General features: G+C 65.4%; 1 protein-coding gene across 1 annotated transcript in view; it reads left to right on the top strand.

Moving 5' to 3' along the window:
* The first annotated feature begins 24,453 nt into the window (after positions 1-24,453).
* The window catches only part of RAB10 (RAB10, member RAS oncogene family), a 61,209-nt gene continuing 59,188 nt past the window's right edge, over positions 24,454-26,474 (top strand). The window contains exon 1 of the mRNA XM_075923195.1: positions 24,454-24,928. Coding sequence (XP_075779310.1) covers positions 24,802-24,928 — 127 coding nt within the window. The 5' untranslated portion in view covers positions 24,454-24,801. The remainder of the gene's footprint in view (positions 24,929-26,474) is intronic.

The following is a 26,474-nucleotide window of genomic DNA, read 5'->3' as shown; positions in this document are numbered from 1 at the left end:
CTGGGCTGCTCGGTTCATTCCAGAGGACTTGCCCTGCTCCTCTTCGCAGGCTGCGCGGTCGCCAGGCCTGGGCTGCTCGGTTCATTCCAGAGGACTTGCCCTGCTCCTCTTCGCAGGCTGCACGGTCGCCAGGCCTGGGCTGCTCGGTTCACTCCAGAGGACTCGCCCCGCTCCTCTTCGCAGGCTGCGCGGTCGCCAGGCCTGGGCTGCTCGGTTCATTCCAGAGGACTCGCCCCGCTCCTCTTCGCAGGCTGCGGTCGCCAGGCCTGGGCTGCTCGGTTCATTCCAGAGGACTCGCCCCGCTCCTCTTCGCAGGCTGCGGTCGCCAGGCCTGGGCTGCTCGGTTCACTCCAGAGGACTCGCCCCGCTCCTCTTCGCAGGCCGCGCGGTCGCCGGGCCTGGGCTGCTCGGTTCATTCCAGAGGACTCGCCCTGCTCCTCTTCGCAGGCTGCACGGTCGCCGGGCCTGGGCTGCTCGGTTCATTCCAGAGGACTCGCCCTGCTCCTCTTCGCAGGCTGCACGGTCGCCGGGCCTGGGCTGCTCGGTTCATTCCAGAGGACTCGCCCTGCTCCTCTTCGCAGGCTGCACGGTCGCCGGGCCTGGGCTGCTCGGTTCATTCCAGAGGACTCGCCCTGCTCCTCTTCGCAGGCTGCACGGTCGCCAGGCCTGGGCTGCTCGGTTCATTCCAGAGGACTCGCCCTGCTCCTCTTCGCAGGCTGCGCGGTCGCCAGGCCTGGGCTGCTCGGTTCACTCCAGAGGACTCGCCCCGCTCCTCTTCGCAGGCTGCGGTCGCCAGGCCTGGGCTGCTCGGTTCACTCCAGAGGACTCGCCCCGCTCCTCTTCGCAGGCTGCACGGTCGCTGGGCCTGGGCTGCTCGGTTCATTCCAGAGGACTCGCCCCGCTCCTCTTCGCAGGCTGCGCGGTCGCCAGGCCTGGGCTGCTCGGTTCATTCCAGAGGACTCGCCCTGCTCCTCTTCGCAGGCTGCGCGGTCGCCAGGCCTGGGCTGCTCGGTTCATTCCAGAGGACTCGCCCCGCTCCTCTTCGCAGGCTGCGCGGTCGCCAGGCCTGGGCTGCTCGGTTCATTCCAGAGGACTCGCCCTGCTCCTCTTCGCAGGCTGCGCGGTCGCCAGGCCTGGGCTGCTCGGTTCACTCCAGAGGACTCGCCCCGCCCCTCTTCGCAGGCTGCGCGGTCGCCGGGCCTGGGCTGCTCGGTTCATTCCAGAGGACTCGCCCCGCTCCTCTTCGCAGGCTGCGCGGTCGCCAGGCCTGGGCTGCTCGGTTCACTCCAGAGGACTCGCCCCGCTCCTCTTCGCAGGCTGCACGGTCGCTGGGCCTGGGCTGCTCGGTTCATTCCAGAGGACTCGCCCCGCTCCTCTTCGCAGGCTGCGGTCGCCAGGCCTGGGCTGCTCGGTTCATTCCAGAGGACTCGCCCCGCTCCTCTTCGCAGGCTGCGCGGTCACCAGGCCTGGGCTGCTCGGTTCATTCCAGAGGACTCGCCCCGCTCCTCTTCGCAGGCTGCGCGGTCGCCAGGCCTGGGCTGCTCGGTTCACTCCAGAGGACTCGCCCCGCTCCTCTTCGCAGGCTGCGGTCGCCAGGCCTGGGCTGCTCGGTTCATTCCAGAGGACTCGCCCCGCTCCTCTTCGCAGGCTGCGGTCGCCAGGCCTGGGCTGCTCGGTTCATTCCAGAGGACTCGCCCCGCTCCTCTTCGCAGGCTGCGCGGTCGCCGGGCCTGGGCTGCTCGGTTCATTCCAGAGGACTCGCCCTGCTCCTCTTCGCAGGCTGCGCGGTCGCCGGTCCTGGGCTGCTCGGTTCATTCCAGAGGACTCGCCCCGCTCCTCTTCGCAGGCTGCGCGGTCGCCAGGCCTGGGCTGCTCGGTTCATTCCAGAGGACTCGCCCCGCTCCTCTTCGCAGGCTGCGCGGTCGCCAGGCCTGGGCTGCTCGGTTCATTCCAGAGGACTCGCCCCGCTCCTCTTCGCAGGCTGCACGGTCGCCGGGCCTGGGCTGCTCGGTTCACTCCAGAGGACTCGCCCCGCTCCTCTTCGCAGGCTGCACAGTCGCCGGGCCTGGGCTGCTCGGTTCATTCCAGAGGACTCGCCCCGCTCCTCTTCGCAGGCTGCGCGGTCGCCAGGCCTGGGCTGCTCGGTTCATTCCAGAGGACTCGCCCTGCTCCTCTTCGCAGGCTGCGCGGTCGCCGGGCCTGGGCTGCTCGGTTCATTCCAGAGGACTCGCCCCGCTCCTCTTCGCAGGCTGCGCGGTCGCCAGGCCTGGGCTGCTCGGTTCACTCCAGAGGACTCGCCCCGCTCCTCTTCGCAGGCTGCGCGGTCGCCAGGCCTGGGCTGCTCGGTTCATTCCAGAGGACTCGCCCCGCTCCTCTTCGCAGGCTGCGCGGTCGCCAGGCCTGGGCTGCTCGGTTCACTCCAGAGAACTCGCCCCGCTCCTCTTCGCAGGCTGCGCGGTCGCCAGGCCTGGGCTGCTCGGTTCATTCCAGAGGACTCGCCCTGCTCCTCTTCGCAGGCTGCGCGGTCGCCGGGCCTGGGCTGCTCGGTTCATTCCAGAGGACTCGCCCTGCTCCTCTTCGCAGGCTGCGCGGTCGCCGGGCCTGGGCTGCTCGGTTCATTCCAGAGGACTCGCCCCGCTCCTCTTCGCAGGCTGCGCGGTCGCCGGGCCTGGGCTGCTCGGTTCACTCCAGAGGACTCGCCCCGCTCCTCTTCGCAGGCTGCACAGTCGCCGGGCCTGGGCTGCTCGGTTCACTCCAGAGGACTCGCCCTGCTCCTCTTCGCAGGCTGCGCGGTCGCCGGGCCTGGGCTGCTCGGTTCATTCCAGAGGACTCGCCCCGCTCCTCTTCGCAGGCTGCGGTCGCCGGGCCTGGGCTGCTCGGTTCATTCCAGAGGACTCGCCCTGCTCCTCTTCGCAGGCTGCGGTCGCCGGGCCTGGGCTGCTCGGTTCATTCCAGAGGACTCGCCCCGCTCCTCTTCGCAGGCTGCACGGTCGCCGGGCCTGGGCTGCTCGGTTCATTCCAGAGGACTCGCCCTGCTCCTCTTCGCAGGCTGCGCGGTCGCCGGTCCTGGGCTGCTCGGTTCATTCCAGAGGACTCGCCCCGCTCCTCTTCGCAGGCTGCGCGGTCGCTGGGCCTGGGCTGCTCGGTTCATTCCAGAGGACTCGCCCTGCTCCTCTTCGCAGGCTGCGCGGTCGCCAGGCCTGGGCTGCTCGGTTCACTCCAGAGGACTCGCCCCGCTCCTCTTCGCAGGCTGCGCGGTCGCCAGGCCTGGGCTGCTCGGTTCATTCCAGAGGACTCGCCCTGCTCCTCTTCGCAGGCTGCGCGGTCGCCGGGCCTGGGCTGCTCGGTTCATTCCAGAGGACTCGCCCTGCTCCTCTTCGCAGGCTGCGCGGTCGCCGGGCCTGGGCTGCTCGGTTCATTCCAGAGGACTCGCCCCGCTCCTCTTCGCAGGCTGCGGTCGCCAGGCCTGGGCTGCTCGGTTCATTCCAGAGGACTCGCCCTGCTCCTCTTCGCAGGCTGCGCGGTCGCTGGGCCTGGGCTGCTCGGTTCATTCCAGAGGACTCGCCCTGCTCCTCTTCGCAGGCTGCGCGGTCGCCGGTCCTGGGCTGCTCGGTTCATTCCAGAGGACTCGCCCCGCTCCTCTTCGCAGGCTGCGCGGTCGCTGGGCCTGGGCTGCTCGGTTCATTCCAGAGGACTCGCCCTGCTCCTCTTCGCAGGCTGCGCGGTCGCCAGGCCTGGGCTGCTCGGTTCATTCCAGAGGACTCGCCCCGCTCCTCTTCGCAGGCTGCGCGGTCGCCGGGCCTGGGCTGCTCGGTTCATTCCAGAGGACTCGCCCCGCTCCTCTTCGCAGGCTGCGCGGTCGCCGGGCCTGGGCTGCTCGGTTCATTCCAGAGGACTCGCCCTGCTCCTCTTCGCAGGCTGCGCGGTCGCTGGGCCTGGGCTGCTCGGTTCATTCCAGAGGACTCGCCCCGCTCCTCTTCGCAGGCTGCACGGTCGCCGGGCCTGGGCTGCTCGGTTCACTCCAGAGGACTCGCCCCGCTCCTCTTCGCAGGCTGCGCGGTCGCCGGGCCTGGGCTGCTCGGTTCATTCCAGAGGACTCGCCCCGCTCCTCTTCGCAGGCTGCGCGGTCGCTGGGCCTGGGCTGCTCGGTTCACTCCAGAGGACTCGCCCCGCTCCTCTTCGCAGGCTGCGGTCGCCGGGCCTGGGCTGCTCGGTTCATTCCAGAGGACTTGCCCCGCTCCTCTTCGCAGGCTGCGGTCGCTGGGCCTGGGCTGCTCGGTTCATTCCAGAGGACTCGCCCCGCTCCTCTTCGCAGGCTGCACGGTCGCCGGGCCTGGGCTGCTCGGTTCACTCCAGAGGACTCGCCCTGCTCCTCTTCGCAGGCTGCGCGGTCGCCAGGCCTGGGCTGCTCGGTTCACTCCAGAGGACTCGCCCTGCTCCTCTTCGCAGGCTGCGGTCGCCGGGCCTGGGCTGCTCGGTTCATTCCAGAGGACTTGCCCCGCTCCTCTTCGCAGGCTGCACGGTCGCCGGGCCTGGGCTGCTCGGTTCATTCCAGAGGACTCGCCCCGCTCCTCTTCGCAGGCTGCGGTCGCCGGGCCTGGGCTGCTCGGTTCATTCCAGAGGACTCGCCCCGCTCCTCTTCGCAGGCTGCGCGGTCGCTGGGCCTGGGCTGCTCGGTTCATTCCAGAGGACTCGCCCTGCTCCTCTTCGCAGGCTGCGCGGTCGCCGGGCCTGGGCTGCTCGGTTCATTCCAGAGGACTCGCCCCGCTCCTCTTCGCAGGCTGCGCGGTCGCCAGGCCTGGGCTGCTCGGTTCATTCCAGAGGACTCGCCCCGCTCCTCTTCGCAGGCTGCGCGGTCGCCAGGCCTGGGCTGCTCGGTTCATTCCAGAGGACTCGCCCCGCTCCTCTTCGCAGGCTGCGCGGTCGCCGGGCCTGGGCTGCTCGGTTCATTCCAGAGGACTCGCCCCGCTCCTCTTCGCAGGCTGCGCGGTCGCCAGGCCTGGGCTGCTCGGTTCACTCCAGAGGACTCGCCCCGCTCCTCTTCGCAGGCTGCGGTCGCCAGGCCTGGGCTGCTCGGTTCACTCCAGAGGACTCGCCCTGCTCCTCTTCGCAGGCTGCGGTCGCCAGGCCTGGGCTGCTCGGTTCACTCCAGAGGACTCGCCCTGCTCCTCTTCGCAGGCTGCGGTCGCCAGGCCTGGGCTGCTCGGTTCATTCCAGAGGACTCGCCCTGCTCCTCTTCGCAGGCTGCGGTCGCCAGGCCTGGGCTGCTCGGTTCACTCCAGAGGACTCGCCCTGCTCCTCTTCGCAGGCTGCGGTCGCCGGGCCTGGGCTGCTCGGTTCATTCCAGAGGACTCGCCCCGCTCCTCTTCGCAGGCTGCGGTCGCCAGGCCTGGGCTGCTCGGTTCATTCCAGAGGACTCGCCCCGCTCCTCTTCGCAGGCTGCACGGTCGCCGGGCCTGGGCTGCTCGGTTCATTCCAGAGGACTCGCCCTGCTCCTCTTCGCAGGCTGCGCGGTCGCCAGGCCTGGGCTGCTCGGTTCATTCCAGAGGACTCGCCCCGCTCCTCTTCGCAGGCTGCGGTCGCCAGGCCTGGGCTGCTCGGTTCACTCCAGAGGACTCGCCCTGCTCCTCTTCGCAGGCTGCACGGTCGCCAGGCCTGGGCTGCTCGGTTCATTCCAGAGGACTCGCCCCGCTCCTCTTCGCAGGCTGCGGTCGCTGGGCCTGGGCTGCTCGGTTCACTCCAGAGGACTCGCCCTGCTCCTCTTCGCAGGCTGCGGTCGCTGGGCCTGGGCTGCTCGGTTCACTCCAGAGGACTCGCCCCGCTCCTCTTCGCAGGCTGCGCGGTCGCCGGGCCTGGGCTGCTCGGTTCATTCCAGAGGACTCGCCCCGCTCCTCTTCGCAGGCTGCGGTCGCCAGGCCTGGGCTGCTCGGTTCACTCCAGAGGACTCGCCCCGCTCCTCTTCGCAGGCTGCGCGGTCGCCGGGCCTGGGCTGCTCGGTTCATTCCAGAGGACTCGCCCCGCTCCTCTTCGCAGGCTGCGCGGTCGCCGGGCCTGGGCTGCTCGGTTCATTCCAGAGGACTCGCCCCACTCCTCTTCGCAGGCTGCGGTCGCTGGGCCTGGGCTGCTCGGTTCATTCCAGAGGACTCGCCCGGCTCCTCTTCGCAGGCTGCGCGGTCGCCAGGCCTGGGCTGCTCGGTTCATTCCAGAGGACTCGCCCCGCTCCTCTTCGCAGGCTGCGGTCGCTGGGCCTGGGCTGCTCGGTTCATTCCAGAGGACTCGCCCTGCTCCTCTTCGCAGGCTGCGCGGTCGCCGGGCCTGGGCTGCTCGGTTCATTCCAGAGGACTCGCCCCGCTCCTCTTCGCAGGCTGCACGGTCGCCGGGCCTGGGCTGCTCGGTTCATTCCAGAGGACTCGCCCTGCTCCTCTTCGCAGGCTGCGCGGTCGCCAGGCCTGGGCTGCTCGGTTCATTCCAGAGGACTCGCCCCGCTCCTCTTCGCAGGCTGCGGTCGCTGGGCCTGGGCTGCTCGGTTCACTCCAGAGGACTCGCCCTGCTCCTCTTCGCAGGCTGCGGTCGCTGGGCCTGGGCTGCTCGGTTCACTCCAGAGGACTCGCCCCGCTCCTCTTCGCAGGCTGCGCGGTCGCCGGGCCTGGGCTGCTCGGTTCATTCCAGAGGACTCGCCCCGCTCCTCTTCGCAGGCTGCGGTCGCCAGGCCTGGGCTGCTCGGTTCACTCCAGAGGACTCGCCCCGCTCCTCTTCGCAGGCTGCGCGGTCGCCGGGCCTGGGCTGCTCGGTTCATTCCAGAGGACTCGCCCCGCTCCTCTTCGCAGGCTGCGCGGTCGCCGGGCCTGGGCTGCTCGGTTCATTCCAGAGGACTCGCCCCGCTCCTCTTCGCAGGCTGCGGTCGCTGGGCCTGGGCTGCTCGGTTCATTCCAGAGGACTCGCCTGGCTCCTCTTCGCAGGCTGCGCGGTCGCCGGGCCTGGGCTGCTCGGTTCATTCCAGAGGACTCGCCCCGCTCCTCTTCGCAGGCTGCGGTCGCTGGGCCTGGGCTGCTCGGTTCATTCCAGAGGACTCGCCCTGCTCCTCTTCGCAGGCTGCGCGGTCGCCGGGCCTGGGCTGCTCGGTTCATTCCAGAGGACTCGCCCCGCTCCTCTTCGCAGGCTGCACGGTCGCCGGGCCTGGGCTGCTCGGTTCATTCCAGAGGACTCGCCCCGCTCCTCTTCGCAGGCTGCGCGGTCGCCGGGCCTGGGCTGCTCGGTTCATTCCAGAGGACTCGCCCTGCTCCTCTTCGCAGGCTGCGGTCGCCAGGCCTGGGCTGCTCGGTTCATTCCAGAGGACTCGCCCTGCTCCTCTTCGCAGGCTGCGCGGTCGCCGGGCCTGGGCTGCTCGGTTCATTCCAGAGGACTCGCCCCGCTCCTCTTCGCAGGCTGCGCGGTCGCCGGGCCTGGGCTGCTCGGTTCATTCCAGAGGACTCGCCCTGCTCCTCTTCGCAGGCTGCGCGGTCGCCGGGCCTGGGCTGCTCGGTTCATTCCAGAGGACTCGCCCCGCTCCTCTTCGCAGGCTGCGGTCGCCAGGCCTGGGCTGCTCGGTTCATTCCAGAGGACTCGCCCCGCTCCTCTTCGCAGGCTGCGCGGTCGCCGGGCCTGGGCTGCTCGGTTCATTCCAGAGGACTCGCCCTGCTCCTCTTCGCAGGCTGCGCGGTCGCCGGGCCTGGGCTGCTCGGTTCATTCCAGAGGACTCGCCCTGCTCCTCTTCGCAGGCTGCGCGGTCGCCGGGCCTGGGCTGCTCGGTTCACTCCAGAGGACTCGCCCCGCTCCTCTTCGCAGGCTGCGCGGTCGCCGGTCCTGGGCTGCTCGGTTCATTCCAGAGGACTCGCCCCGCTCCTCTTCGCAGGCTGCACGGTCGCCGGGCCTGGGCTGCTCGGTTCATTCCAGAGGACTCGCCCCGCTCCTCTTCGCAGGCTGCACGGTCGCCAGGCCTGGGCTGCTCGGTTCATTCCAGAGGACTCGCCCTGCTCCTCTTCGCAGGCTGCGCGGTCGCCAGGCCTGGGCTGCTCGGTTCATTCCAGAGGACTCGCCCCGCTCCTCTTCGCAGGCTGCGCGGTCGCCAGGCCTGGGCTGCTCGGTTCATTCCAGAGGACTCGCCCCGCTCCTCTTCGCAGGCTGCGGTCGCCGGGCCTGGGCTGCTCGGTTCATTCCAGAGGACTCGCCCTGCTCCTCTTCGCAGGCTGCGCGGTCGCTGGGCCTGGGCTGCTCGGTTCATTCCAGAGGACTCGCCCTGCTCCTCTTCGCAGGCTGCGCGGTCGCCAGGCCTGGGCTGCTCGGTTCATTCCAGAGGACTCGCCCCGCTCCTCTTCGCAGGCTGCGGTCGCTGGGCCTGGGCTGCTCGGTTCATTCCAGAGGACTCGCCCCGCTCCTCTTCGCAGGCTGCGGTCGCTGGGCCTGGGCTGCTCGGTTCATTCCAGAGGACTCGCCCTGCTCCTCTTCGCAGGCTGCGGTCGCTGGGCCTGGGCTGCTCGGTTCATTCCAGAGGACTCGCCCCGCTCCTCTTCGCAGGCTGCGCGGTCGCCAGGCCTGGGCTGCTCGGTTCATTCCAGAGGACTCGCCCCGCTCCTCTTCGCAGGCTGCGCGGTCGCCGGGCCTGGGCTGCTCGGTTCATTCCAGAGGACTCGCCCCGCTCCTCTTCGCAGGCTGCGGTCGCCAGGCCTGGGCTGCTCGGTTCACTCCAGAGGACTCGCCCCGCTCCTCTTCGCAGGCTGCGCGGTCGCCGGGCCTGGGCTGCTCGGTTCATTCCAGAGGACTCGCCCCGCTCCTCTTCGCAGGCTGCGCGGTCGCCGGGCCTGGGCTGCTCGGTTCATTCCAGAGGACTCGCCCCACTCCTCTTCGCAGGCTGCGGTCGCTGGGCCTGGGCTGCTCGGTTCATTCCAGAGGACTCGCCCGGCTCCTCTTCGCAGGCTGCGCGGTCGCCAGGCCTGGGCTGCTCGGTTCATTCCAGAGGACTCGCCCCGCTCCTCTTCGCAGGCTGCGGTCGCTGGGCCTGGGCTGCTCGGTTCATTCCAGAGGACTCGCCCTGCTCCTCTTCGCAGGCTGCGCGGTCGCCGGGCCTGGGCTGCTCGGTTCATTCCAGAGGACTCGCCCCGCTCCTCTTCGCAGGCTGCACGGTCGCCGGGCCTGGGCTGCTCGGTTCATTCCAGAGGACTCGCCCTGCTCCTCTTCGCAGGCTGCACGGTCGCCGGGCCTGGGCTGCTCGGTTCATTCCAGAGGACTCGCCCTGCTCCTCTTCGCAGGCTGCGGTCGCCAGGCCTGGGCTGCTCGGTTCATTCCAGAGGACTCGCCCTGCTCCTCTTCGCAGGCTGCGCGGTCGCCGGGCCTGGGCTGCTCGGTTCATTCCAGAGGACTCGCCCCGCTCCTCTTCGCAGGCTGCGCGGTCGCCAGGCCTGGGCTGCTCGGTTCATTCCAGAGGACTCGCCCTGCTCCTCTTCGCAGGCTGCGCGGTCGCCGGGCCTGGGCTGCTCGGTTCATTCCAGAGGACTCGCCCTGCTCCTCTTCGCAGGCTGCGCGGTCGCCAGGCCTGGGCTGCTCGGTTCATTCCAGAGGACTCGCCCTGCTCCTCTTCGCAGGCTGCGCGGTCGCCGGGCCTGGGCTGCTCGGTTCATTCCAGAGGACTCGCCCCGCTCCTCTTCGCAGGCTGCGGTCGCCAGGCCTGGGCTGCTCGGTTCATTCCAGAGGACTCGCCCCGCTCCTCTTCGCAGGCTGCGCGGTCGCCGGGCCTGGGCTGCTCGGTTCATTCCAGAGGACTCGCCCTGCTCCTCTTCGCAGGCTGCGCGGTCGCCGGGCCTGGGCTGCTCGGTTCATTCCAGAGGACTCGCCCTGCTCCTCTTCGCAGGCTGCGCGGTCGCCGGGCCTGGGCTGCTCGGTTCACTCCAGAGGACTCGCCCCGCTCCTCTTCGCAGGCTGCGCGGTCGCCGGTCCTGGGCTGCTCGGTTCATTCCAGAGGACTCGCCCCGCTCCTCTTCGCAGGCTGCACGGTCGCCGGGCCTGGGCTGCTCGGTTCATTCCAGAGGACTCGCCCCGCTCCTCTTCGCAGGCTGCACGGTCGCCAGGCCTGGGCTGCTCGGTTCATTCCAGAGGACTCGCCCTGCTCCTCTTCGCAGGCTGCGCGGTCGCCAGGCCTGGGCTGCTCGGTTCATTCCAGAGGACTCGCCCCGCTCCTCTTCGCAGGCTGCGCGGTCGCCAGGCCTGGGCTGCTCGGTTCATTCCAGAGGACTCGCCCCGCTCCTCTTCGCAGGCTGCGGTCGCCGGGCCTGGGCTGCTCGGTTCATTCCAGAGGACTCGCCCTGCTCCTCTTCGCAGGCTGCGCGGTCGCTGGGCCTGGGCTGCTCGGTTCATTCCAGAGGACTCGCCCTGCTCCTCTTCGCAGGCTGCGCGGTCGCCAGGCCTGGGCTGCTCGGTTCATTCCAGAGGACTCGCCCCGCTCCTCTTCGCAGGCTGCGGTCGCTGGGCCTGGGCTGCTCGGTTCATTCCAGAGGACTCGCCCCGCTCCTCTTCGCAGGCTGCGGTCGCTGGGCCTGGGCTGCTCGGTTCATTCCAGAGGACTCGCCCTGCTCCTCTTCGCAGGCTGCGCGGTCGCTGGGCCTGGGCTGCTCGGTTCATTCCAGAGGACTCGCCCCGCTCCTCTTCGCAGGCTGCGCGGTCGCCGGGCCTGGGCTGCTCGGTTCATTCCAGAGGACTCGCCCTGCTCCTCTTCGCAGGCTGCGGTCGCCATGCCTGGGCTGCTCGGTTCATTCCAGAGGACTCGCCCCGCTCCTCTTCGCAGGCTGCGGTCGCCAGGCCTGGGCTGCTCGGTTCATTCCAGAGGACTCGCCCCGCTCCTCTTCGCAGGCTGCGGTCGCTGGGCCTGGGCTGCTCGGTTCATTCCAGAGGACTCGCCCTGCTCCTCTTCGCAGGCTGCGGTCGCTGGGCCTGGGCTGCTCGGTTCATTCCAGAGGACTCGCCCCGCTCCTCTTCGCAGGCTGCGCGGTCGCCAGGCCTGGGCTGCTCGGTTCATTCCAGAGGACTCGCCCCGCTCCTCTTCGCAGGCTGCGCGGTCGCCGGGCCTGGGCTGCTCGGTTCATTCCAGAGGACTCGCCCTGCTCCTCTTCGCAGGCTGCGGTCGCTGGGCCTGGGCTGCTCGGTTCATTCCAGAGGACTCGCCCCGCTCCTCTTCGCAGGCTGCGGTCGCCGGGCCTGGGCTGCTCGGTTCATTCCAGAGGACTCGCCCCGCTCCTCTTCGCAGGCTGCGGTCGCCGGGCCTGGGCTGCTCGGTTCATTCCAGAGGACTCGCCCCGCTCCTCTTCGCAGGCTGCGCGGTCGCCGGCCCTGGGCTGCTCGGTTCATTCCAGAGGACTCGCCCCGCTCCTCTTCGCAGGCTGCGCGGTCGCCGGGCCTGGGCTGCTCGGTTCATTCCAGAGGACTCGCCCCGCTCCTCTTCGCAGGCTGCGGTCGCCGGGCCTGGGCTGCTCGGTTCATTCCAGAGGACTTGCCCCGCTCCTCTTCGCAGGCTGCGCGGTCGCCGGGCCTGGGCTGCTCGGTTCATTCCAGAGGACTCGCCCCGCTCCTCTTCGCAGGCTGCGCGGTCGCCGGGCCTGGGCTGCTCGGTTCATTCCAGAGGACTCGCCCCGCTCCTCTTCGCAGGCTGCGGTCGCCGGGCCTGGGCTGCTCGGTTCATTCCAGAGGACTTGCCCCGCTCCTCTTCGCAGGCTGCGCGGTCGCCAGGCCTGGGCTGCTCGGTTCACTCCAGAGGACTTGCCCCGCTCCTCTTCGCAGGCTGCGCGGTCGCCAGGCCTGGGCTGCTCGGTTCACTCCAGAGGACTTGCCCCGCTCCTCTTCGCAGGCTGCGCGGTCGCCGGGCCTGGGCTGCTCGGTTCATTCCAGAGGACTCGCCCCGCTCCTCTTCGCAGGCTGCGGTCGCTGGGCCGCTTGCCTGAGGGGCACAGGCAGAGCAAATCTCTCTAGGTAGCTGAGATGTGCAGCCGTTTGTCTGTCTGGACGTCCATCTGTTTGAGAAGCCCTGGGACGGCGCGGCGGGACCCCGGCCCTGCAGCCGAGGGGACTCTCCACCGGCCAGTAGAGCGGAAGGGTCCTGGCTCCCAGCGCGGGCAGCGCCGGAGTTCCCACGGGAGCCAGCGCAGGCAGCGGGGAGGGGTTGGGCCAGGCCAACGGGAGCGCAGGGAACGGGACGTGGAAAGGGAGGGGCATGCTATAGGGTGGCCACTGGGGCAGCGAGCCACCGAGAGAGCCCCCAGCACGGCTGGGGCTGCCCGTCTGCCTGCCCCCCGCCGGGTCACCCCCTCCCCAGCCCCTCACGTGGCGTTTCCAGCCCACGCAGCAGCAGCAGGTCCCGGGCTTCTGACCAGAGCCCCTCTTCTCTGCCAGCCGGGATTCTGCAGCTCCAAGGGGCTGGGAGAATTTGGCTCAAGCGCAAAGAGCCGTTTGGCCATGGGCACCCGTGTGGCCTCCCGGGCTCCGTCTCCGGGGGGTACCGTGCCGAGGCCTTGGGCATGTTGGGGGCGCGTGGGGGGCCAGCCCACAGCAGGGGACAAACCACTGCAGACTGGCTGCTGCTCCCCGGGCCCCAGCGGCCTGTTCCCGTGGCGGAGCTAACCCGGCCCAGGCTGCGCCCACGCCCCGTGGCTCAGGCCCTGCCCCCGGGCCGCGGTGCCGGCTGGGCACGTGCGGGGAGGCAGGGAAGAGAAGGGGTTTGTCCCAAGCCCTGCCTGGGAGCGGGAGGCGCAGGACACGCAGCTACAGGCCGGCACACCTAGTCCTCATGCCTCACTGCACCAGCCCACGCGCTCGCCTGCCGCCTCGGCGGAGCACGCTGGCCCGGAGGGGGAGGGGATCCTCACAGCCCACGCTGCCTCAGCCGCCTCCGAGCCCGGCTTGCGGGACCCGCCCTGCGGGGCGCCAGCGGCTCGGAGACGTTTCCCTAGCAGGGGGCAAAGTCCTCATGCCCTTCTCCCGCCTTCGCCAGCTGCCACGGCCACAGCCGCCTCCCTATCTCGGTCCGTCCGGGGCCCTCTCCCGCCCTGAAACGTCACCCCCCTGCGGAGCCGGCCCAGGCTCGCCACGCCCTGCGCGCTCTGAGTCACTCCCCCGGCAGGCCCGCGATTCCCCAGCTGCTCCCAAGCCCTGGGCCTCAGAAAAGGCCGGGCCTGGGCGGTGCTGGGAGCAGACAGGTTTGCTCTGGGGGCCCAGCCTGGGCGCTGACTGCTGGAGGGAAGGGCCCAAGGACAGAGCCCCGCAGAAGCTGACCACGCGAGGGACCCGGGAGCAGTGAGAAGCCGCGAGGGGAGCCCAGGAAGGGGCTGATAGCAGAGCCCAGAGAGAAGACTAAAGAGAAGCCCCCGGCCCATAGAGGGGCCTGTCTGTCTGTTGGGCATTGGTCCTGCAAGGGGTTAACATTGTCTGTGCTGTGGCTGGAGGGCCAAGCCACCCATCCAGCACTGACCTGTCCGGAGGAGAGCACTTGGGGAAGGAAACTGAGGCAGGGAGCGCCGGCAGTGCTCTGCTTGGCCAGGGGAGGATGCCCCAGGGTGGCCAGCCCCTCTTACAGGCTGTGGATGTTTCTCCTTGTCATAAGTCCCCCCCCCCCCCACTGAATAATCCCTAACAATGGACCCTCCCCTTCGACCATTCTTCTAAACTCCTTCTGTGGTCCCGAGGCCCATGGTCCCCCCCAGGAGAGGACAAGGCCAAGTTCCCTCCATGCTCGTCCCACCTGCCGCTGTGGCATTCCCACAGGGACATAGGAGGGGCGGGGACCCATTGCTGGGGTGTGAGTGAGTCTGGGCTGGCTTAGGATGCAGGGAGGGGCTCGGGGCCCGTGTCCCCAAGCTGGGCTGTGCTGACTGCTCCTGCTGCCTGTAACAAGCTGTGTCCTTCCGGCCGGCTGCGAGTCACATCTGGCTGCCCATGGGGGTCGGGGCCCGGGGGCTCCCTCCTCCTCCGTGACAGCATTGGCTAAAATCGACTTTGGGGCCCTGGTCTCGACACAGGCAGCCTTCTCCCCAGGCTGACGCCAGCCCTCGGCGCAGGGCAGGATGCTGGCTGGGGGCCAGAGGAGGCTGCTCGCCCCGGCCGGAGCGGGCGACGTTCTCTTAGGGCTGTAACGGGTGTCGCCCTATCTGGGCATTTGTCAGGCAAGACTGGATCGGCAGGATCCTTGCAGAGAGCGACTGGCTGGCAGGCTCCTTGGCGAAGGCAACCCCCTTGGCTGCACTCAGCAGGGAGCTAAGCGGCTGGAGACGTGCAGAGCGGCAGCCCACTGTAAGCCCTGCAGAGGTGGGCTGCCGCTGAAACGAGGCCGCACAGGGAGAGGAGCTGGCAGCTGGTCAGTGGGCAGGCTCCATCCTCAACATGAGCAGATGAGAGAGAAGTGGGAAAACGGGCCTCGAAGGGTACGGCCTCCTGGGCACAGCATGGGCCCACTCTTCCGCGTGGTCTTTGGGTCATTTGGAGGTTATCGACGGGTTGACCTTGGCCAGCGGTTGAAGGGGCCCTGCTAGCAGGTGTGCACAGCATGTTCCAGAGCGCGCTCAGACTGTAACCTACTGAAGAGTCGAGCTGAAGACAGGCGAAAATCCAGTCTCCATTTTAGAATGTGGGTGAGGACATTGCAGCTAGCACTGTTGAACAGCACACACCTCCAAAGCCTGGACTGTGTACTACAAAACACGCTGGGATCCGCGTGCAGAAAGATCCAAGCAAAGCGTCCCCTGCTCGGCACGGTGTATGAGCAAGCGAGGCTCTCTGAGAGGGAGACTGCACGCCGGGCGGGTTTCACAGTCCCTTCCAGCCCTCAGAGACACAGCAGAGAGCACAGAGGGGCAGAGAGTGGCTACATGCCAAGCGCTGAATTAAGCTTTAAACATTTCCTCCTTTGGATTCCCCGGTGATTATGCCGAACTAATGGCCTTGCTTACGCTGAGATTTTTCTTACCGTTGCCTGTCAAGAGTGAAGCACTAGTATAGACCGGGCGCTGGTACAGCCCAGTGAATGTCCCCGCTCCCTGGCCACCCTGCTAGCGGAGTCAGAGCCACCATGGGCACGGATGGTAACATAACACACACAGTTAACAGCAGGTCCGTGCCTCGCTGCACTGGGGCGGTACAGAGCGGGAGTCCTGCTCCAAAGAACTGACACTCAAAGACAAGACAGAGCAGGTGGATGAGACAAACAAGCAGGCTGAGGCGAGGAAGATGCCTGTGCCCAGGGCAGAGCCGTTTGGCAGCCCCATCTGGCCACTCAGAGCAAGATGGAGCTCTCCCTGCTGGAATCGGCAGGGCTGCAAGCCGCGCCTCCCCCAGTCGGTGCCACTACTGCCCTGAAGCGGCTGGTAAGGTGTCAGTCCAGTACCCTCGGCTGGGCAGTTTGGGGGCTCTCTAGGTGGTCTCTTTGCTGTGATGTTGTCAGCATGTACCGAACTGCCTGGTGTTTGCTAATGCACGCCTGACTCCTGCTCGCTAACCAAACAGCAAGGCTCTGGAGGGGAGGTTGTGGTCCTCCTAGCACACAATGTGCAATGTTCTTATCCCAGACACGGTCGCCTCTGCTCAGGATGGGGAGCTATCAGAGGGGCAAACGCAGCCCTGTTAACACCAATGCAGAGGAAACAAAGACCTGGCCTGAGGATGGATCAGTTCTGTAGGGAATTGCTTTCCTGGAGTGAGAGGATGTCTTCGGTAGGAAGCCATTGCCGTTGGAGCACCGAGTTCCACGTTCTTAGCCACCCAGAGACATGGAATCAGAGGAGAGCACACATCACTGTGGACACGCTCTTCAGTGCTGAGAAGGCGTGAGGAATGGCTGTTTGTGGGGCCTCCCTTTTGGGCCGGGCCTGCAGTCTTTCTGCAACACACAGCGTTCCCCATGCCCCCCGGATTTCTTATTCTCTAGAGTCGGGACCAGTTCAATGGTGGGATCAGTCTAAGCAGTTTCAATTTAAGAGCGTCTGAGCCGAAGTCACTGAGGAGCTAAGCGAAGGCCTACACTGAACGGGTCTGGCGAGTGTGTGTGACCTCAGCTGGCTGGGCGGGTGGCTTGCGCTGAGAGGTATTCACTGGACACGCAAAGTGAGGTCACGGTGTGTCAACGGCATAGACAGAAAGAAATGGAGCCACTTCTGCTCCTGCTGAGGCTGCATTTGTCCTCGTGGGCTCTGTGCGTGACGCACGCTATAGACATGGAGAGCGTCAGCAACCAGACTCCTACCACTGTCTTCCTTGGGGAGCCTGGGGAAATAACAGTCCCTCTGCGCGTCCCCACACGGCTCCTTCCCGCCCTGCGGCAGGGAACCACCGAGGCTTCTCTGGGAATTCCGGGAACACCAAGCCCTTCCTGGGAGTATGAGTGGTTCAGTGATGCCAGCCTTCCTGCTGGTGACCCTCCGGGTGGCCCCATCTTCCACCGTCCAGTGACACCCTTAGCAAGAGGCAGTGTGAATCGACTGCAGCTGCACTGCGCTCTACTGGTGCGCTCCTCACCATGCCAAGCAGGCTCCCGGCTTTGGGCTGGATCAGGGTATCAAGGCAGATGTGAGCAACGTCTGCAAGGAGGCTAGGTCAGCATGGCTGCCGCGTGAGATGAAAGGGTCTAATACCTCTCCTGGCACGATGGACTTTAAAGAGGCAGAATGCAAGTTGAAAAGAGTGACATAAGCAGGGAATTTCAGAGGAATTCTCTCCCTGCCAATGGCTTTCAGGATTGAACAAGCTTCAGCCTGTGCCAGGACTTGACCCTTTTTGCCATCAGCAACTCTAGTGGCTCTCACCCTTTCACTGCTACTTATTCCAGGCACCCTCCACTTCACGCCGACTTTCTGGGCTTACGGTTTAGCGCCCTATTTTCAGGTAACGGTTTGTAGCTAATGCTAACCACTGCGCACTGATACCGACCCGTCCATTGACGGAATTCACAAACAAGAACTCATCAGGCCGTACGTGGCTCTGCGAGGTGGGCAAGCCCCACTTTAGACCTGTCCAGAGAGGTCGTGCTGTCCCTGGCCTGGAGAGCAAGGGCCGAGAGAGGCCTACGCAGCCGTGCTTCTGTCTCTTGCTCTGTCTCTAGGTCACTCTCCCTCCGGGGTGCAGACACCAGAGCACAAGGCGGTGCCTGGCTCTGCTAAGCAGCACCACTCAGAACAATGCTCAGCTTCTTCCTCCGCTTGCCAGCAGCCTGTGGGGACACGATGTGCTGTTCCCCTCGGCAGCGCGGGCAGGGATTTGCACCCACAGCAAAAGCATCGGAATGTCCTCCCTGGGAGTGACCCTGCAGCTACAGCGCTCAGCCAGACATGCGGGGACACGCAGGCCCTGGCGTCCGGAATCCCGGGTAAGAAGCCCCGTCTTATTCTTCCAGGTGCTCCGCTTGTCCTGACTGGAGGCTTCTGCGCTGGAGACGCGGAGCACAGGAAACTCCGGAAACGTGTCCCAGCAAGATGCTTCTCCCCAGGGAGCTCTGCCAGGGAACCTCCTCTTGAGGAGCCGGGGGGAGATGACTATGCAGAACTATGGGTGTAGGAAATTGAGCCCCTCTGGGACTTCTCCGTCTGTAACCTCGCCCCACAGCATGCGCACAGCCACCTCAGCGGGATTGTCTCTCTCGGGCTCCAAGGAATACAGGCTTCACAGGGTTTGCTGCAAAGTCAGGGTCACTGTTCAAAGACCTCGCACGGCTCTTTCTTCCCTGTGGCTTCCCGCCATCGCCAGCCCTGTCGCAAGACGATGGCTTGCAGTGGGAAAGCTGCTGCAGAAAGTGTGTTCCAAACAAAGACAATAAGGTGGCAATCGTGTGGCTTGCGAAGGGCTGTTCTTTCCTCATGTCATTGGGCTGGCGAGCCCCATGCCCCTTGGGGGTCTATATGGCCCAGCGTCCGAGTCTCTAACACCCCCCGGTCTGGGGTCAACATGGCCCAGCGTCCGAGTTCGAACTAGGAAAACCTCATTCCACGAGGACTAAGCCTAGTTCGAACTTACTAGTTCGAATTAAGGGGTGTGCAGCCCCTTAATTCGAACTAGTGGGAGGCTAGCCCTCCCCAGGTTTCCCTGGTGGCCACTCTGGCCAACACCAGGGAAACTCTACTGCCCCCCTCCGGGCCCCAGAGCCCTTAAAGGGGCACGGGCTGGCTACGGTGCCCGTGCCAGGTGCACGCCTGCCAGCACCCAGCCAGCAGACCCTGCACCTGACACGGCTCGAGCCACCCACCCAATGCCCCCCAGCCCTCCCCCTCTTCCCGGGACCAGGCTGGCAGCTCCCGGGAGCTTGCCCGGGACCGCAAGAGGCAGGCACCCGCCTGGTCCAGTGCAGACATCGTGGACCTCGTCCACGACCTCCTCACTAGGCATAGGAAAGCGGCCGTCTAGGGCAGGAGAGCTGCCAGCCTGGCCACCCAGGAGCAGATGTGCATGAAAATCAAGGTGGTCCACTGAGACCCCCAGACCCTGAGCACTGAGCTTACAATGGCTGTCCTGGGTCAGAACAAAGGTCCATCTAGCCCAGTAGCCTGTCTGCCGACAGCGGCCAACCCTAGGGACCCTGGAGGGGATAGACCAAAGACAGTGACCAAGCCATTTGTCTCGTGCCATCCCTCTCCAGCCTTCCACAAACTTCGGGCAGGGACACCACTCCTACCCCCTGGCTAATACCACTCCATGGATCCAACCTCCATGAATGGATCTCACTTCCCTTTAAACTCTGTTCTAGTTCTAGCCTTCACAGCCTCCTGCAGCAAGGAGTTTCACAGGTTGACTATTTGCTTTGTGAAGAAGAACTTTCTGTTACTAGTTTGAAGCCTGCTACCCATTCCTTTCCTTTGGTGTCCTCTAGTCCTTCTATTATGGGAACTAATGAAGAACTTTTCTGTATGCACCCTCTCCACCCCACTCATGCTTTTATAGACCTCTGTCCTGTCCCCCCTCCGTCTCCTCTTTTCTAAGCTGAAAAGTCCCAGTCTCTTTAGCCTCTCTTCATATGGGACCTGTTCCAAACCCCTCATCATTGTAGTTGCCCTCCCCTCTCCCACCCTCTCTCTTCCCCTCTCCCACCTCCTTTTCCCAGTCTCCCCCAGTTTTGTTCAATAAAGAGAGATTCTATTTTTGAACACAATTGTCCTTTATTTTGTACATCAGGAAGGGGGGCTAGGGAAGGGTAAGTGGAAGGAGGTGAGGGAGGAATGGGGTACGAGCCCCGATGGGGAGGACTGGGCTGGCTCTGCGGGCTTCTGGGGGTGGAAGCTCTCCTGCAGCCCCCCAATTGCCCCCTCTCCCCAGATGGCAGCCTGCGGCAAGTGCAGCCGGGCTGGTGGCCGAGTGCTGTGATGTGCCCAGTGTGGGTACTCCAGGCACTCCAAGCCAGGACTGCTTTGCAAGCGGGGCACCCCTGAGAACTGTCTGTCCGGGGTGGGGGTCGGGTCCTTTTAAGCACAGCCCTCGGCTAGCCTGTGACAGCATCTCCACGCTCTAAGTCCTCATCTGATGCCCTGCCGGCACTGCTTCCGGCCATCCTTAACCCCGCTTCAGGGTCCACTCTGTGTAGACATGCTAGTTCGAATTAGCAAAACGCTAATTCGAACTAGTTTTTTAGTCTGGATGCGTTAGTTCAAATTAGCTTAGTTCGAATTAACTAATTCGAACTAAGTTAGTTAGAATTAGCGCTGTAGTGCAGACATACCCTAACTCCCCCCGGTCTGGGGTCAACATGGCCCAGTGGCTGAGACTCTAACTCCCCCCGGTCTGGGGTCAACATGGCCCAGCGTCTGAGTCTCTAAGGGTATGTCTACACTACCACCCTAGTTTGAACTAGCGGGGTAATGTAGGCAACCGGAGTTGCAAATGAAGCCCGGGATTTGAATTTCCCGGGCTTCATTTGCATAAAGCCGGGAGCCGCCATTTTTAAATGTCCGCTAGTGCAGACTCCGTGCCGCGCGGCTACACGCAGCACAGACTAGGTAGTTCGGACTAGGCTTCCTATTCTGAACTACCGTTACTCCTCGTTTCACGAGTAACGGTAACTAGCTAGTCCGAACCGCGTGTAGCCACGTGGCACGGAGTCCGCACTAGCGGACATTTAAAAATGGCGGCATCCGGCTTTATGCAAATGAAGCCTGGGAAATTCAAATCCCGGGCTTCATTTGCAACTCCGGTTGCCTACATTACCCCGCTAGTTGGAACTAGGGTGGTAGTGTAGACATACCCTACCTCCCCCCGGCCTGGGGTCAACATGGCCCAGTGGCTGAGACTCTAATGCCTCTTGTCGGGGGGCGTAAGGGTGTGGTGGGGTAGGGGAGCCTGGGCCCTCCCTCTCCACCGGGCCCCAGCCCAAGGCCCTATCAGTGGTGGGTGGTTCCCGCCACTGGTTCGGTGGGGAGTCCTCCCCGAAATGCGCCGAGCCCTCCGGGGCACCTCCTGCTCCCCGCCCTGGGCTGCTTCCTACCCCATCCTCCTGACCGGCGTAGGCCCCACCTGTGCATGCAGATCTCACAGCGGTAGTGGTGTTGGCAGGCCCAGCAGTGGCGGCTGGTCCAGTGGCTGGTGCAGCGATGGCGGCTAGGGTAGCTGCAAGCCGCGGTGGGCGTGGTGGTTGTAGCTCTGGCTGGGGCAGTGCTTTGGACTCGGACAGCCCGGACAGCTGCTCCTGTGCTCCAGCAGGAGCGCCTTCCCCTTCGGAGGTCAGCCTCAACAGAGCTGCTTTTCTGGCCTTTATGCCCGGCCTGCAGTTGGAGCATAGAATCCTAGAGCTGGAAGAGACCTCAGAAGGTCAGCAAGTCCAGCCCCCTGCCAAGGCAGGACCAATCCCAACTAAATCAACCCAGCCAGGGCCTTGTCAAGCCGAGACTGAAACACCTCTAGGGATGGAGACTCCACTACTTCCCTAGGTAACCCATCCCAGTGCTTCACCACCCGCCTAGGGAAATAGTTTTTCCTAATATCCAACCTGGACCTCTCCCACCGCAACTTGAGCCCATTGCTCCTTGTTCTGCATCTGTCACTACTGAGAACAGCCTCTCTCCATCCTCTTTGGAACCTCCCTTCAGGAAGTTGTAGTGGGGGCCCCAGAACTGGACACAATACTCCAGATGTGGCCTCACCAGAGCCGAATAAAGGGGAATGATGACATCTCTGGATCTGCTGGCAATGCTCCTCTTAATGCAACCTAAAATGCCATTAGCCTTCTTGGCTACAAGGGCGCCCTGGTGACTCATATCCAGCTTCTCATCCACTGTAACCCCCAGGTCCTTTTCTGCAGAACTGCTACTTAACTGGTTGATCCCCAGCTTGTAACAATGCTTGGGATTCTTCCGTCCCAAGGGCAGGACTCTACACTTGTCCTTGTTGAACCTCATCAGATTTCTTGTGGCCCAATCCTCCCATTTGTCTAAGTCACTCTGTACCCTATCTCTGCCCTTAAGCGTATCTACCTCTCCCCCAGCTTAGTGTCATCCGCAAACTTGCTGAGGGTGCAATCCATCCCCTCATCCAGGTCAGTCATAAAGATATTGAACAAAACCAGCCCTAGAACCGAACCTTGGGGCACTCCGCTAGAAACCGACCACCATCCTGACATCGAGCCGTTGATCACTACCCGCTGGGCCCAGCAAGGGGCCTTCTCAGCTCAGCAGGCCTGGTTAGCCTCCCCTCGGCCAGTGCTCGGCAGGACGCCCTGTCACACCTCATCTAAGGGGCTAGTTTGTCATTGATAAAATGTCCTGCTAGAAAAACCCTGGCAGCATCTGGCGACTGTTAGGGTTGCCATGGAACCAGGAGAAAGGGGTTTGGATGGCTGGAAGGGACGGCGAAGCAATGCCAAGTCATAAAGCCATATGTGAGTAGGGAAAGGTACATGCCTGAGCTGGTCAGTTGGTCTCCACCCTGTCTTTCCCCACTCTCTGCAGCCCCTGCCTTCCTCAGAAATTCAAACAGCCTGCCATTTATATAGCACTTCCCATTCAAATGGCTCTTGAACGTAAAGAACGAGGAGCAGTCCGGTGGCACCCTAGAGACTGACACATAGATAGGAGTGTGAGCGTCTGTGGGTAAAACCCACTTTGTTTGATGAGATGGAGTGCAATTGGGTTTCACCCACAGAAGCTTACGCGCCTAGAAGTTTGTCTGTCTCTAGGGTGCCACCGGACTGCTCCTTGTTAAAGTGACAGACTAACCCGGCTTCCCCTCCGAGATGGTCTAAACATGTCACCAAAGCTCAGGAATAACTTGATGCTCAGGTTCCATGCAGAAAAAATGGGAGTGCGGTATCTGACCCCACAGCCGTACCTGCGGATGAAACCCGGGTTCTGTAAACTGGCGCGCTGCACTGCTCTGGAGCTGTGGCCCTGGCTGGAGGGGTGCGAAAAGGCAAAGGGGCTCTACAGACGTGGCAGGATGCACTGCGGACATGGCTGCCATGCTGGGTCGGTTCAGTCCAAGGGAAATGTAATGAGGATGTGTATGCAGTGGTGTCTGTCTCCTTTCTCCTGCTACTCAGACTAGGGGCAGGTAGGCAAGTGCCCAGAGCTGGTGTCTCATTAACTGGGGAAGGGCTGGAATGGTGCAATCAGAAAGTTCCAAAAGCTTCTGGAGCATGTGGGAGCAGGGAGCTGCAGGTGTCAGGTGGAATCGGACAGATGGTTCTAGAAGGTTCTGGAGCAGCTCTGAGTGACCATGTGAACTCCCCTTGCTCCCATGGCAAGGTTGTCTGCATTGGGCACGTAGGTCAGATGGACACTGGGGATCTGGCCATTCGGCACTGGTTGTTTGAGTGAAGCAGTTGGAACTGAGCTGCTCGGTCACACATCCACTTCCTGATTACAAAGCAATTCCTTCTCCCATGGCCTGTTTGGTTGATGAGGTGGATCTGCCATCTGCCGCCTGTGTTTGCTGGCTCCAGTGACTGGGTGGGCAAAGGCTGCTTCTGTCAGTTGCAGTCTGGAAACTACTGATGACATCCTTGGTTTTGATGGGATGTCTGTTTCTCCGGTAGGACTGCCCCCATGGGTGCTTTTAACTTACAACCTTGGAGCCGATGGCATCTTTGCACTGGGGTGTTTCACACGCTTTCCATAGCGTGTCTTGTCCAGACTCCTGGCCGACACCTCTTTAAGGTTAGCGGGCTGTGGCGTAGGAAGCTTGCTGCTTGCTGGCACCATAAATCTCCGCCCCGCTGACCCCAGGAGGCTGCTGTTCCCGGGATCCGGGAGAAGCCCCTCCCCCGCTCTGGCCCTTCGGGGGGCAGCGAGGCCAGACCCGGGCCGGGGCCGCCGCCTCCTGCCTGCGCGGGGCACCTGCCGTGGGGCGCTCCGGGGGCTCTGACCCCCGCACGCCCCCCCCCCCACACACAGCTGGCGTGGGGGGCAGGGACTGGTCAGACGCCTTCTGGCCCTTCCCCCACGACAGGCTTCCCTCAACCCCGCCCCCCGTCAGTCACACACAGCCCCGCCCCCGTCAGTCACACACAGCCTCGCCCCCGCCCCCCGTCAGTCACATACAGCCCCGCCCCCGGCCCCCGTCAGTCACACACAGCCCCGCCCCCCGTCAGTCACACACAGCCTCGCCCCCGCCCCCGTCAGTCACACACGGCCTCGCCCCCGCCCCCCGTCAGTCACACACAGCCCCGCCCCCCGTCAGTCACACACAGCCTCGCCCCCGCCTCCCGTCAGTCACACACAGCCCCGCCCCGCCCCCGCCCCCCGTCAGTCACACACAGCCCCGCCCCCCGTCAGTCACACACAGCCCCGCCCCCGGCCCCCGTCAGTCACACACAGCCCCGCCCCCCGTCAGTCACACACAGCCTCGCCCCCGCCCCCGTCAGTCACACACAGCCTCGCCCCCGCCCCCCGTCAGTCACACACAGCCCCGCCCCCCGTCAGTCACACACAGCCTCGCCCCCGCCTCCCGTCAGTCGCACACAGCCCCGCCCCTGTCATTCACACACAGCCTCGCCCCCGCCCCCGTCAGTCACACACAGCCCCGCCCCCGCCCCCCGTCAGTGCCACACAGCCCCGCCCCCGGCCCCCGTCAGTCACACACAGCCCCGCCCCGCCCCCGCCAGTCACACACAGCCCCGCCCCCGGCCCCCGTCAGTCACACACAGCCCCGCCCCCGGCCCCCGTCAGTCACACACAGCCCCGCCCCCGGCCCCCGTCAGTCGCACACAGCCCCGCCCCGCACCCGGCCGCCGTCAGTCACACACAGCCCCGCCCCCCGTCAGACTCACACAGCCCCGCCCCCCGACCCCTGTCAGTCACACACAGCCCCGCCCCCCGGCTGTGTCTCGCTGACATCATCCTTTCCCCGGCCCCGCCCTCCCTCTCCGCGCCAATCAGTCCCCACGTCTGCGCTGGCGAAGCCAATCGGAGTCGGGGGGCGGGACTTCCTCGCGCTGTGCGGCGAGGTGCGGAGACGAGGGAGCCTCGCCCCAGGCCCGCGAACGCGCACGGCCCCCGACAAAGAGGACACTGACGTCACCGCGCGCGCCGCTCGCTGCCTCGGCCCCGGCGAGCACGAGCGCCCCGCCCCTGCGTCGACCCCGCGGCGCGCGCGTCGCCCTGCCCCCCTCGCGGCCTGTGCGTGTAACGGGCGGCGCGCGCAGCCGAACCGCACCGCACCGCGCCGCGCCCGCCGCAGCCGCCCCGCCGAGCGCCCCCCGGGCATGAGGCCGGCCGCCGCCGGGCCCCCGTGAGCAGCGGCGCGTGCGCGGCCCCCACACCCACAGCGACAGGCGCCGGCCGGGCCGGGCCGCCATCTTGTGCCGCCCCTCCCCCGCCGCGCCCCATGGCGAAGAAAACCTACGACCTGCTCTTCAAGCTGCTGCTCATCGGCGACTCGGGCGTGGGCAAGACCTGCGTGCTCTTCCGCTTCTCCGACGATGCGTTCAACACCACCTTCATCTCCACCATCGGTGAGCGGGACCCCCCCGGCCCCTCCCCCACCCCCCTCAGCCGCCCCTCCCCCACCCTCCTCATCCGCCCCTCCCCCACCCCCTCATCCCCCCCTCCCCCACCCTCCCCTGCGTGCTCTTCCGCTTCTCCGACGATGCGTTCAACACCACCTTCATCTCCACCATCGGTGAGCGGGACCCCCCCGGGCCCCCTCAGCCCCTCCCCCACCCCCCTCAGCCGCCCCTCCCCCACCCCCTCAGCCCCTCAGCCGCCCCTCCCCCACCCCCTCATCCGACCCTCATCCCCCCCTCCCCCACCCCCCTCATCCCCCCCTCCCCCACCCTCCCCTGCGTGCTCTTCCGCTTCTCCGACGATGCGTTCAACACCACCTTCATCAGCACCATCGGTGAGAGACCCCCCCCGGCCCCCCTCAGCCGCCCCTCCCCCACCCCCCTCAGCCCCTCAGCCGCCCCTCCCCCACCCCCTCAACCGCCCCTCCCCCACCCCCTCAGCCCCTCAGCCGCCCCTCCCCCACCCCCTCATCCCCCCTCCCCCACCCTCCCCTGCGTGCTCTTCCGCTTCTCCGACGATGCGTTCAACACCACCTTCATCAGCACCATCGGTGAGAGACCCCCCCGGGCCCCCCCTCAGCCGCCCCTCCCCCACCCCCCTCATCCCCCCCTCCCCCACCCTCATCCCCCTCAGCCGCCCCTCCCCCACCCCCTCATCCGCCCCTCCCCCTCAGCCCCTCATCCCCCCCTCCCCCACCCCCTCATCCCCCCCTCCCCCACCCTCCCCTGCGTGCTCTTCCGCTTCTCCGACGATGCGTTCAACACCACCTTCATCAGCACCATCGGTGAGCGGGACCCCCCCTCAGCCCCTCCCCCACCCCCTCAGCCGCCCCTCCCCCACCCCCTCAGCCCCTCCCCCACCCCCTCAGCCGCCCCTCCCCCACCCTCCCCTGCGTGCTCTTCCGCTTCTCCGACGATGCGTTCAACACCACCTTCATCTCCACCATCGGTGAGCGGGACCCCCCTCAGCCCCTCCCCCACCCCCTCAGCCCCCCCTCCCCCACCCTCCCCTGCGTGCTCTTCCGCTTCTCCGACGATGCGTTCAACACCACCTTCATCAGCACCATCGGTGAGCGGGACCCCCCCCCGGGCCCCCCCTCATTCCCCCCGTCCCCCACCCCCCTCATCCCCCCCGTCATTGGAGGGTGGTTCCAGAGGGACTCTGACCACTCCCCTCCCAGGGGTTGATTTCACACTTCTTCACTTGCATCCTCATGTCAGGCTCATCTCCGGTATGTGTGAAGCACCTTGGGGAATCTTTCTAGCTCTTGGGAACCTGAATTCCCTTCTCATCCCCCCCAACATCTATTCCATTAGTGACTGGTAAGGCCAGGTGAATTCTGTGGGGACCCTGGGGGTCCTATCAACTCCCAGTTACTCCTGGTAGATTTCTATGCAATGCAGAACTTGCACAGAATTAGTATTCCCCTATGGAATTTTATTTTTTCCTGATGAATTTGTGATTTTTTTTTTTTTTACCTAAATGTTCCTTTGG

The sequence above is a fragment of the Pelodiscus sinensis genome, chromosome 3 (genome assembly GCF_049634645.1).
Source record: "Pelodiscus sinensis isolate JC-2024 chromosome 3, ASM4963464v1, whole genome shotgun sequence".
In the NCBI taxonomy this organism is placed as follows: Eukaryota; Metazoa; Chordata; order Testudines; family Trionychidae; genus Pelodiscus; species Pelodiscus sinensis.
This window is presented reverse-complemented; position numbering and strand designations above follow the sequence as displayed.